The following is a 12,709-nucleotide window of genomic DNA, read 5'->3' on the forward strand; positions in this document are numbered from 1 at the left end:
GTGTGTGTGTGTGTGTGTGTGTGTGTGTGTGTGTGTGATTTAATGATTATGACACGTGAGCATTCTGTGTTGCTTTGATTCTACCTGTGTGATCATGTGTGTTCCTTCCCCTGGAACTCACCAATCCACATCAAAATGACTAAATGAATGAATGAACACATGAAATGAGTTGGTGTTTTTTTAGCCTGTTTGACTTTGCAGCACCATCCCAGGTTCCTAAAGGACAGCTGTCTGGTCTGAGCTGTCTCGTTTAGGAGGACCAGAAAAAAAGAACGGAGGAAAGACAAGAAAAAAGATCCACAACACAGACACGGAGGACTGGACTGGACAGCACGCTACAGACGATCCTGGAGCCACAACACAGAAACGGGGGACTGGGGTGCCATGCTAAAGACGATCCTGGAGGCTGCTGGGTTTCTTCTTAGATTTTTTTTTGACCATCTTACCTTCCTATCATGGTAGAGTGCTGCTGGACAGCAGCCTCCAGGAGCCTCTCTAGTATAGTCCATTCCCCCATTTCTGAGCATCCGGAGGAGACGAGGGTTCAACGGCACTCTGGGCAAATCCCCCCTCCAAAAAAAATAAATAAATGGGAAAAAAGAAAATCCGTCTTATTTCCCGTCCGGCTTCTCTCTGCTGTTCTTAGGTTCCAGCGCGTCCGGAATGGGCTAAAAAACGCATCCGTGACAGGATGCTTCTACCGTCCCCGTCCCCCCCAGCGTGTCCCTCTCCGCGCTATCTGGTTGGTTGTGTGCTCAGAGCGCAGCGCCAGTGAGCGTCCTGCTGCGTGTGCCGCGCGCTCCCTCCACGGTGCCACGCTGTTCCTGCTCATGAGACGCTGAGGACTGATTACTGTAAGCCCTCCTATTTTCGATCTTCACATCAGGTTGATTGGCTGCGGCCGCGCGTCTGGATGGAGGCAGGTTGGATTTAGTGTCTTGCCAGCGTTTAATCCGCCTTTAAGTAGTGCGCCCCCCCCCCCCCACACACACACACACCCTCCCCTCCGGTGCGTCACGAATGCACAGACAGGAGCACCGCCAGGAGTGCCAGAGTTTTTGGTGTTTTGTCCAGAGCGTCTCAGCTCGTCTCCAAAAGGGACATCTAACCTCAAACCCTCATTGTGTTGTTGAATAAAGCCTGAGTAGAGCTTTTATTTTGGATCAGATTTAAGGTCTGCTCTGTGTTCATGTGATTTATGATTTGCACATTCTTAAAGCTTTTTTTATATATACTTGCTCCACACACAGAAGGATGGAGGTGGGGCTGTGGGCCAAATGAAGCCCCCCCCCCGTGCCCAAAGGTGTCCCCACCTCCTGACACAGGCTGTTGGCCCGGATGGCAGGGCTGGTTTCCGCCTCAGGGCGAGGATGACGCTGTGGACACAGCGACAGTGTGGAAGCACCATCCGAGTTGCTAATCGCTTTATAGAACTGCCAGCTTCTTTTGCTGAAGTTTAAAAATAGCAGCAAAATTGGTGACCCCGCCCTGAAAATCACTCTGAGACTTCGACTTTTTGTGTGTTTCCACTGATAGGGCTCAAGTTGTCCTTTTCCGGGCTGAATTCCTTTTGCAGCTTTGACTATGTATTTATTTCCTTATTGACCCAAAGTCTGAGTTCTATTTGCATTATAAATTATACTTTTTTTTTGTTTTATTGGTTTATGTCTAATTCCTGTTTCCTGGTGGGACACCACTGTTTGCCACTTGCTGAAACTTGGCGCGGTTTATTTCTCGTGAGGTGGCTGATCCTCTTTCTCTCTGGCTGTAATCTGCACTAATTCAAAGCTTCAATAACCTTTACTCATCTGTCACGTGAGGACAGGAAGGACAGCAGAAACAAAACAAAACAATAAGCTGAGCATTGGTTTATTTATAAACTTATACAAACTTCTCTTGCGTAAACAAAGACTTTTGACAAAACATGAAGTGATGCTTTTGAGGGAGATGAAGTGTGTGTGTGTGTGTGTGTGGGGGGGGGGTGCTTTGGACTTAGAAGCACTTCCTGTGGACAATAGAAGGTCCCGCCTCGTCATACTCCTGCTTGCTGATCCACATCTGCTGGAAGGTGGACAGAGATGCGAGGATGGAGCCGCCGATCCACACCGAGTACTTCCTCTCAGGAGGAGCGATGATCTGAGAGCAAAATAAAAAGAATCAAATAAAAACGCATTTGTATTCATCTGCCCACCGACACGCAGCCTCTATACCTTAATCTTCATGGTGCTGGGGGCCAAAGCGGTGATCTCCTTCTGCATCCGGTCAGCAATGCCCGGGTACATGGTGGTCCCCCCGGAGAGGACGTTGTTGGCGTACAGGTCTTTGCGGATGTCGATGTCGCACTTCATGATGCTGTTGTAGGTGGTCTCGTGGATGCCAGCAGATTCCATGCCTGTGCAAACAGGGTGGGAGTGGGTGAGTCTTTGGGTCCCCCCATCCCCTCCTCCCCTCCCCCAATCCACCACCACCCTGCAGCAAAGAACAGGCCGCCGTCTGCTGTCAGAACAGGTGCTGAAATGAACAGCTCCTCAAACAGCCGTGCTCAGAGAGACAAACATCGACCCACACACACACATCAGTTACACGAATTAGACCGGTTGATAACTTGTTCCTGGTGAGTGACCAAAATCAATCAGTAATATAAATCATATTTAAAAATCATAAACATGTGTAAAAATCTGACAGGATGTTTGGATGTTACTCACCGATGAATGAGGGTTGGAAGAGGGTCTCCGGGCACCGGAAGCGCTCGTTACCGATGGTGATGACCTGACCGTCGGGCAACTCGTAGCTCTTCTCCAAGGAGGAGGAGGAGGCGGCGGTGGCCATCTCATTTTCAAAGTCCAGAGCCACGTAGCAGAGCTTCTCCTTGATGTCACGCACTATTTCTCTCTCAGCTGCAGACAAATCAGACGAGAATCTTGTGTTCATTTTGATTTGGTTTTCAGTGAATAAACGATTAGAACTGATCATAATGATTTAAAGAATTAGTCGGATTTATTGTATCCTTTTTGCGAGAATTAATGTCAGAAATGATCAATTAAAGTTTGTACAAGTTTCCACTCACCAGTTGTTACAAAAGAATAACCACGTTCCGTGAGGATCTTCATGAGGTAATCTGTGAGGTCACGACCGGCCAGGTCCAAACGCATGATGGCGTGAGGAAGCGCGTATCCTTCATAGATGGGCACGTTGTGGGTCACACCGTCACCAGAGTCCAGGACAATGCCTACAACCAGTCACCAATGTTAAAACTCGATCCCATGTTATATATTATCAGATTATTCAGTATCTGAGGACTGTGGCTACCTGTGGTGCGTCCAGATGCGTACAGGGACAGCACGGCCTGGATGGCCACGTACATGGCGGGGACATTAAAAGTCTCGAACATGATCTGAGTCATTTTCTCTCTGTTGGCCTTTGGGTTGAGTGGGGCTTCTGTCAGCAGGGTGGGGTGCTCCTCCGGGGCCACCCGCAGCTCGTTGTAAAACGAGTGGTGCCAGATCTTCTCCATGTCGTCCCAGTTGGTGATGATGCCGTGTTCGATGGGATACTTCAGGGTCAGAATGCCTCGTTTGCTTTGCGCTTCGTCCCCAACGTAGGAGTCCTTCTGCCCCATACCGACCATGACGCCCTGAAAAAAAAAATAACACAACTCAGCTGTAAGAAATCATCTGTTCTCACATAGCGCATGGACAGGCTTGCGCGTAATTACGCACAGGTAGACACTTTTCAACCTGTTCTAAGTGATGCAACTTTTATTTATTTACCTTTTTTATTTTAGGTTGTAGAAAGTTTTAACATGGGTTGTGTTTAGGATGGTTTAGTTTACCTGGTGACGCGGGCGGCCAACGATGGAGGGAAACACGGCGCGGGGCGCGTCATCCCCGGCGAACCCAGCCTTCACCAGGCCTGAGCCGTTATCACACACCAGGGCGGTGGTCTCCTCGTCGTCACACATGGTGTCAGATCTGCAACACCAGTAAGTCCTCTGATGAAATGTTCTGTTTGAATGAGTCTTTTAACAGCAAAACACACTCAAAGGTCTTTTTCTGTGGCAGATTAAGTTTTAGAATGTTGCTTTGAAAGATGTTAGTTTTAAACCAGTTTCCCCCAAAAATCTAACTGTCCACAGGTTAATAAGATAAGGTAATCCATAGGGTTATTAGTCAAAAGTTAAAATCCTTCTTCCTTCCTCCCGTGATAAAATCTTGTCCTTATCCAGTCCTTATCCTGGTGTGGATACTCACCAGAACAGCTCCGGGGGGCTGGATCTTGTGTATGTAAACAGGGGGTGTCGAGGTGTCACGGTCGGTCCGATTTATACTCCGATGAGCGTCTGCAGAGGCCAAGCTGTTCAACCCCTTCTCTATATTTGGTAGCTCATTGCTCCATTGACAAAAGGCACTCCATGAATGGCATGAATGGGGGGGAAGGGAGCTCCCCAGTGGACATCTGTGCCCGCCGCCCATATAAGGAGGAGAGCAGAGAGGACCGGAGGACAATGATGAGCTTTCCTCTGATCTGCTGATGAATCATTGGAACATAGCTAGAACAAACAAACAAACAAATATAACTTGTGTGTCAGCAGCAGACCCGATCACTTTGATATTTCTTTGATATTTTTCTATATTTTACCAGTCTGATATTCCCTGTCTTTTAACAAAGAAAAAATTAAAAACCCTTTCAAAAGGAAATCTAGCAATTTTTGAAGGGAATTATCTTAGGATAAGAAGGGAGATTGTTGTCATTTTGGTCCAATTTAACCTACTTTATGTGCAATCTGTGAAAGCTCCCAGGGTTGCGACTCACTGTCAGCTACGCTGACAGCAAATTTAAGCTCAATTTCTATAAAACTGTCTGAGATATAACCATTGTTGTTATTTCTAATATTGGTTAGCTGTAGCGATCATCTTGAATTTCAGTGGTTCCAAAAGTTAATCAGTTGTAAATGTCCTTTCATTGAACACTTTCAGTAAGTTTCAATGAAATCTCTCCAGCAATACTTCAAATATTTTGCTAACAGACACACATGATTAACCAACAACTAATGTTAATGTTTTGAGTAAAGATGTTTTTCAATAATAGTGCTCAGTAAATATTTTGTGAATACTTCTCAGCTACTACCACACCAAATTTTAGCTTAATATCTGTATATTTGGCTCATTTATAACCATTTTGTATTTTCAAAGTTCGGTTGGCTGTAGCAGCCAACTTGAATTGGGTTGACTCTAAAAACGAATCACTTGTAAAAGTCTATCCAAAGATTCTTTTCTGGAAGTTTTGTTAAACTCCATCAAGTGGTTCCTGAAACATTTTGCTAACAGACAGACAAAGTTGATTCCAGTAGTTTAAGGCAAAGTTTCAAAAACACATATTGTGCAAACTGCTAACAATTAGTCCTTAGAGTAAAAGTTGAAGATAATTCTCAGCTTCAGACTAAGTTGTAGCTTAATTGCATCATTGAGTCAGTAGTAGACTTTTGTTTTAACTAAATTTGCTTAGCTAAGGTGGCCATTTTGAATTGGATTGACTTCAAACATGAATCAATTATAGATGGTTACATTCTGATGTTTCATTAAAAAAATAGTGGTTCTTCAGGTGTTTGCAAACACAGCAGACAAATGAACACACTCAGAGGCAAAAACAATCCTGCAGGCTATTGAAATCTAAGACTCACATTCCTGAGAAGGGTCCTTGGATCACATTTGCCCTTTGAAACCCCCTCAGCGTCTCTTCTTGTACTTGCATTGTAATATTAGTAAATCAGTTGCTTTTTTTTCCCGTTGTTGTTATTCTTGTATCTGTAGAGGAACAAGGCTTATCCAAGCTGACTGTGCCAAAAGGAGGAACCACTTGCTCCTCCAGCTGGTGTCAGCAGCTGTTTCACTTAACCCCACATTTCAGATTTGTCTCAACAAAGAGGGGAGGGGCTATCCTGCAGACAAATATATATATATATATATTACTTTCCTCTCAAAACGAATTTGAAATCAAATCTAGAGTAGCATGCGCACATATTTAGCGTGCTGCAGGACCTGCTGTAAGTCATCTGCAAAGAGATGTATATTTTTGGGGAAGTCAGGTTTACATTTTGTTTTTCCCATTTTTATGTGCTGCTGTGAAAATATTGATGTGATCATGCAGCATGCTCACTATCAACATGTAGAAGCTTACAAATTCATGTCTAAAATCTGCGCACATAAAGGAATGGTTTATAATTATTGCTGTAATGTACGAAACCTCACTGCATTACGCTGAATTTGTCCACAAACATACAAGTCAAACTGTATAAAGTCAGCATATATTTTCTTGCATGAAACCTTTTCAGCTGAATCAAAACTTATATTACTTGTCGTTTCCAACCTCCAAACAATAAGTTTAAAAAGAACATGTCTTGTTTTGACACATGCCATATTCTTCTTTCTGTCATCCTGTGCAGCAGAAAGGATAAGACACGGGAAATGACATCGCTGGTTTACTGGCGGAGACCGAGCTCTAAAGGCTGCAAAAGAACTAGCTAAAAGCAGAGGATGGGCCCACCACAAGGAGGACGAGGCAAAAGGGCACAGCAAGCCATGAATCATATGCTGCTGTCACCCGACCCCGAGCCACAACCCTTCACTGTGTGACTCTGTTTGGGTCTTACGCAATGAATTGTAGGCTGCGGTCTGCTTTGAGCGTCCTTTTGTCCCAGAATCCAAACATTCCTAACAGTTTTTGACCATTTAAGACAACGTATGGGAGGGGACAGCGCTGCAAAAGATCAAGAGGTAAAGGCAGATCAACCTGAGTTTGCCTTCAGGCAAAAGTATAGAAATTGTTTCAAAATGACATTGTAGATTCTCTTTCCAAAAGTCTTTTTTTATTTGGATAAACATACAATAAAAAGCCATGAGAAAATATAAACACAAAACATTAACAGTTATGTAACAGAACAATTAATGTGGGATAAATGGAAGCGACTTGAACAACTGGTTCTGTGTCGTTTGCTGTTAGGGTGTGATGAGAGTTTATTCTATGTATTTAAGCAGGAAGGAACAAAAAAAACAGATAAATAGATTTAAGAAGTGCAAATTTATTAATAACAGTAAGAACATTTTAAAATACCTGAATTTGTCGTAGTTTTTGTTTTATGTATTTTGTTTGTTTTGCAATTTTTCTGCATACTTTGTGCTTTTTTAAATTTATCTAAACATTCAGCTCATTCAGGAGATGAGATCTATGACTTTTGGAATTTGTAACTTTTATACATTACAAAATACATATTTATTTTTATGTATAAATATTTTCCTAATAAAACACTGATCTGCTACTTTAAAAATATTGTTCTCTGATGTCTGCTTCATCACGCTGGGCTCTCTTTTTGGTTACTTTTAGCTTTCATCTACTGTTTTGCTGCTTTTAATAAGCATTTAGCTGCTTTTAGAGAGCTTTTTACTTTAGCTTTTAGAGAAACTTTTAATTTTTTAGTTTCTATTTTTTACTCCTTTTTAGCATTTTGCCTCTTTTTTCATTGTGCTTTTGTAGCTTTGACTTCTTAGTTTTAGCTTCTTCAAAATATTTTAACCCCAAGTAATTCAGCAGTCAGCATTCACCATTTTCTCAGACAGCTTGTCTGTTATTTTTTCTTTATTACATGTTGACACAAATAATCAAGTCTTTTTTTTTTCAAGTTTGTCAGGAAACACAAAACGTGATCTGACAAACTTGAAAAAAGTGATTTGATTATTTTAGGAAGGTGTCAACATGTAAAAATAAATAAATAAAACAATATAGATAAGTTGCCTACTCTGAGAAAAATAGAACTTGGGTACTTATTTAGAGGAAGGTGTCGACGTGTTTCCTGCCATCCTTTTCATCTCACATCCGTCACTGTCTCTATCAGGGCAAACATCTAGGAAAACGTTAACAGGTCTCTGTTGTAAATGAAATCTTGGATCTCAGTGAGTCAACCTGTATAAATAAAGGTAAAATAAATGCAATGGTAATTGTAAACTGTTGTGTTTGCAGATATGAGTGTGAAAGTCTTTGACCACACAGAGCCTGAATTAGAGTCTGGGACAGCCTGCTCTCACAGTCTCATGATGCGACTCTAAACACAGCCGTCGTTACTGGGATGAACATTCTCCCCTCTGGAGATCAGCTTCATTACTCAGCAGAAGAGATGAGACGCTGAGGAGAAAACGTGGCAAACAAATCCATATTGATTATCAGTGGGAATGTTGCATCACGGACAGAGTTAACACTTAAAAAAAAAAAAAAGAAACCCTGAGGTTCAGATTTGCTGCCCCAGTAGATCATGTACAGATGTGTGTTAGAATGAACTCACACAGGACTGGAGCATTCAGTTTCTTTATCAAAATCTCACTCAGTACTAATAGTCTGAAAGAATCCATTTTCACTGTGAGACGTCTCATTTGTCTGTGTTGCTTGTTGGGGTCATTTAAAGGTCAAAAAAGAGAGAAGACATGAAAGAAAAGTGGGTTTTCATTTTCCTGTAGTTCAGTGGCGAGCCGTGACCTGATGCTGAAGCCTGAGGCTGAGTATGTCACTGTCAGTGTGACAGGAGTAACTATATATATATATATAAATATAAATGGAACTATGCCACCAGAACTCTGCACAGCCAGGGACGCTGCTTCACCCGCTGCCCGGCATGCATTGCACCCGATTCTGAGGATCCTCCTCGCAGGAGGTGGGTCCATGTAGAGGTGTCTTCCTGTCATTCTTTTGAGCTTGACCCAGCTGAACCCCAGGAGCCAAGGCTTGACCACCAGGAGCTCCCTCCCTGACCCCACCCCTCTCCAGAGAGGTGGCCTGGCCCTGGTGAGATTTCCTCATACTGTTTGTTGTTCCATGCATCAAGGGTTGGGAATCACACAGTCTGACCCCTCCTCTCAGGCCTCTACCAGGAGGCCTGGTAGAGGCCCCAAGGATCATGGTGGTCCTCAAGTCCCTCCACCACATTAAGATGTCGTTTCTGCAGAAGGGTGTGGAGGTGTTTAGGTGTCTGGGTGTCTTGTCCAGAAGTGATGGTAGGATGGAGCAGGAGATGTGTCGACAGATTGGGGCCTCGTCCTCAGTAATGAGGGAGTTGCTTCGGTCAGTTCTGGTGAAGAAAGAACTAAGGTCAAAAGGCAAATATCTTGATTTACTCGTCTGTCTACGTTCCAACCCTCACCTGTGGTCATGAGGCATGGTTCATGACCGAAAGAACAAGACCCCCGATCCAAGTGGCTGAAAAGAGTAGGGCGGCTCAGCCTCCGAGTCGATGGAAAAGGAGTCCAGATTAATAGAAATGAGAATAAAGAACATAAAATGATTTAACCTTTGAAGCATGTCTTTGATACAGAATTAAACAGGATGTGACAATCAGAAACACTAAACCATGAATTTGTTGCAGTTTTGTGGATCATCACTTTGTTTGATAACTTTTTAAGTATTTAGTAGCAAAACTAAATTTGTGGAGGTTTATGAAACAAAATTTCCTCCGAAGGAGTTCCAGCTTTTTAATGTGAAGGGAATTAACCCAAGTGAACTAACCCTCCAAAAAAGGGGGGTGGGGATTTTAAATCCAAAATATTCCCAATCAGGAAACTAGAAAGAAGAGTTCTCCCTCTTGTGGACTGAAAATTTGGCAGTTTGAAATCATTCTAGTTTTTTTCCTGGTGTAGTTGTGTACATGTGTGTTTTGGAGATGAAAGTACAGAACAGTATGTGGTTAATTGAATGGGGAGGCCTCTTTCTCTCCCTGCCTCTGAGGTCCCCTTGCAGCCACGACAGGATCCAGCCTTTTTCCACAACCGCTCTCAGACCCTGATGAAAAATTCACCAGCTTGTCTCGCCTCGAAGTTCAGCAGCGTCAGCTCGGCACGACGTCCTGGTGCCTCGTGGATCAGCCAAGGCTTCCGGGAGGAGAAACAAAGTTAAATTTAAAACCAGGCTTCGTTCCTTGGGATATCTGGGAGCAGATTTGGGCAGATATGAAAGCAACCTAAGTAGGTCTTGTTTGGCACTCAGATGAATATTGCAGAGCACGTTTTGTCATTAGCCATCAAACTTTCAAGAAAATAAAAATCAAAGAATGAGTGAGGTTCTGTCACTGTCAACAACGAGGGGTGAAAAGCAGCTCGAATTGAAGATGAAATATTCATGAGTTCTATTTGAATAAGCTACAACAGTGACAGATTTGTAGGTAGGCTGCTCAGTCAGATTATCTGAAGAAGTATTTAAGGGGGTTTCTAAGGATGAAATCCTGAGCTATTTTTGGTTTTGGTTAAGAATGTGATGCCAGTCAAAAATAAAAGGACATTTTCCAAGTTTTTAGGCAAAATATCATCACACCTCAGCTTGAAAAGATGGAGCTAAACAGGGTTTTTTTGCTTCGATAAAGTCAAAGTGTTAAATCCTCTACAGCAGAAACATAAAAGTAATATATTGTATTGAAGCAGATATTCCTCCTTTTTTAGCTTTAGGGATGCTGTGAAGGTTAAATCTACTCCAGTCTCAGCATTCCACCAGAGTAAATTATTGCACATTTCTTGCAGTAAATACAAGTACAAACTGGTTCCTCCGATTTCTTTTAAGCTTTTATTCTCTTTCATGTCTGGCTGTCTTCAGCAGCTTTGAAAAGTTTGTTCTCTGCTAGGTAATAGTAGGAGAACTTCAACCTTTTTAAGTGAACCCACTGTGAAGTTTTCTTGTGAAGAAAGCAGGAATTTTTCTGATGTTGAAAGGTTCAAATGTCATCTGGAAGAATGATTTGTAATAACACAGAAATCTGAATCAAATGTGCAGAAAATTCACCTGAAAACAAAACTCATACAAATCTGAAGAAATACTCCGTAAAATACAACAACGTTAGATGGTGAAAAACTGCAAATTATACTGAGACAAAACCATATTAATTAGACAGTAAAATTCCTCAGTTTTAGAAGTAAAAATTTAGTTAGTTTACTTAACAAAAACCCTTCAAAAATCCCTAAAATTAAACTTTATAATGATGAAAGACAAACATTTACATCTCCAAGTTGATGATGCTTTAAAAATTGGGATCTTTTTAATTTCCCTTTTTGCTTTAGATGTATTTCATCACTTTTTAGCGTCGGAAAAGATAAATGAACTTGAAAACCTAAAGTCAACACAAAGTTGTTTTCTCTGTTGACTTACTGAAACGCTGTCGAGTAGAGTTTCTCAAACTGTTACAATAAATTGTTGTTTTTGGGTTTTGTTTTAAAAAATGCATAAATGCAAACGGGCAACAATGCACCAATAAAAAACTTATTAAAGCAAACAAAAAAAAAAAACAATTATTGCCTTGGCATTTAGGTTTTAAAAAAGCAGTAAATTATTTTTAAATCAGCACCAGGTTTAAGAGGGAGTCCCTGGATATTTTTCACCTTTGCTGCCCAAGAAGACTGAAAAGCCCGCCAAGAAAAAAACAAACACCCGCTGATAACCATAAAGGCTCTTTTAAGAGTCACACAGCCAGCCTGTAAAGAGCTTAATCCTACTGTTTATTGTTATTATAATCTAAAAATGCTGTGTTGATTAAACTAATAAAGGATCAGTATTTGATCATTACAGGTAAGTCATAAACAAGGGGTCCCCAGACCCCAAAATTTTGTCCAATCCTGGTCCTTGAGGGACACTATCCTGCATGATTTAGAGGTTTTCCTGCTCTAACATACCTGATTTGAATATATGAGTGATTAACAGGCTTCAGTAGAACTTGAAGAGGTAATTCAGGCACTGAATCAGGTGTGTTGAAGCAGAGAAACAAGTAAAACATGCAGCATGTGTTCGATTGCAGCTTGTCCTCTTCTACTGCCATCCTCATGAAACACATTTGTTTAACACTGTCTTTGAATCTTTTTGCTCCAAACTAAGCATCAACAGCCAGCTGGACGTCTGGTCAAATGGTGAAAAGAAAATCTACCTTCGCTGATTTATGGTGAGTTTTTATTCTGTCTGAAATAACACGAGTTTAAGAAAAGATGGGAGGAGAAAACTGCAGAAACATACACCCATTTTGTGACATTTTTACATTATGTTCTATGTTGTTTTTATCTGCTCCTTGCAGGAATCGCCACAGAGAGCAAACTTTCATGAAAGATTTGGCAATATTTTACCATGCTTCCCACAAAATCTGGTCTACAACCTGAAGCCTCAGGACTACAAGCCTGACCACCGAGCCACTGCAGCCCCCAAAACAACATCGTCTACAAAGTAAAATTTTATCTATTTTTTTACTGACATAATTTGTGTATTTTCATTAAGTAAATGTCCTGATGCATCTCAGTAATCCAGGTAAAAAATCAAAAGGGAAAAAAAATTGAATACGTCCTCTGGACGGGTTCTTCTTTAATGAAACGTTTCGTCTCTCTTCCAAGAGACTTCTTCAGTCTGAGAGTTTCAGCCATTCGAAACAACAAAATCCCAGGATTTGAAGCAGAGCAACTTAGGAATAAAGTTTCAGCTTGCCTCAGCAACGCCAAACCACCACCTTCTAATATCAGCAGAGAAGAGAGAGACGCTCTCACTACCCTCAGCAAGGACAAGAACATCATCATTCTTCCAGCAGACAAAGGAAGGTGCACAGTTATTCTGAACCAGAAGGACTATGAAGATAAGATCATGACACTCCTTGGTGACACGACCACATACTGAAGAGAGATCCAGGAAGTGGTTACAAGAAGAAACTAAC

At 41.8% G+C, this 12,709-nt stretch overlaps 2 protein-coding genes across 3 annotated transcripts in view; both read right to left on the reverse strand.

Moving 5' to 3' along the window:
* The window catches only part of gjd2b (gap junction protein delta 2b), a 2,409-nt gene extending 1,468 nt beyond the window's left edge, over nt 1–941 (reverse strand). Inside the window, exon 1 of the mRNA XM_014027200.1 lies at nt 447–941. Coding sequence (XP_013882654.1) covers nt 447–517 — 71 coding nt within the window. The 5' untranslated portion in view covers nt 518–941. The remainder of the gene's footprint in view (nt 1–446) is intronic.
* A 912-nt stretch (nt 942–1,853) lies between these two features.
* LOC106531354 (actin, alpha cardiac muscle 1) lies at nt 1,854–4,339 on the reverse strand. Of its 2 annotated transcripts, XM_014027199.1 has the most exons (7): nt 4,251–4,339; nt 3,833–3,971; nt 3,310–3,634; nt 3,068–3,229; nt 2,706–2,897; nt 2,211–2,392; nt 1,993–2,136 (listed from the first exon to the last, which is right to left on the reverse strand). In XM_014027199.1, the coding sequence occupies exons 2-7, from the start codon at nt 3,959–3,961 to the stop codon at nt 1,993–1,995; spliced, it is 1,134 nt and encodes a 377-aa protein (XP_013882653.1). In that variant the 5' UTR covers nt 3,962–3,971; nt 4,251–4,339. The 2 variants fall into 2 exon arrangements, with proteins under 2 accessions (XP_013882652.1, XP_013882653.1); XM_014027198.1 differs by lacking the exon at nt 4,251–4,339 and having other exon boundaries at nt 1,854–2,136; nt 3,833–3,961.
* Nucleotides 4,340–12,709: the final 8,370 nt, after the last annotated feature.

Source organism: Austrofundulus limnaeus, unplaced genomic scaffold, assembly GCF_001266775.1.
Source record: "Austrofundulus limnaeus strain Quisiro unplaced genomic scaffold, Austrofundulus_limnaeus-1.0 Scaffold622, whole genome shotgun sequence".
Lineage (NCBI taxonomy): Eukaryota > Metazoa > Chordata > Actinopteri > Cyprinodontiformes > Rivulidae > Austrofundulus > Austrofundulus limnaeus.

Coding starts and splice junctions, on each gene's coding strand:
- LOC106531354 (XM_014027198.1), bottom strand. CDS start 3,961: ATGTGTGACGACGAGGAGACCACCGCCCTGGTGTGTGATAACGGCTCA. Junction 3,635..3,832: donor TTGGCCGCCCGCGTCACCAG/GTAAACTAAACC, acceptor TTTTTTTTTCAG/GGCGTCATGGTCGGTATGGG. Junction 2,393..2,705: donor CTTCCAACCCTCATTCATCG/GTGAGTAACATC, acceptor CTGTTTGCACAG/GCATGGAATCTGCTGGCATC.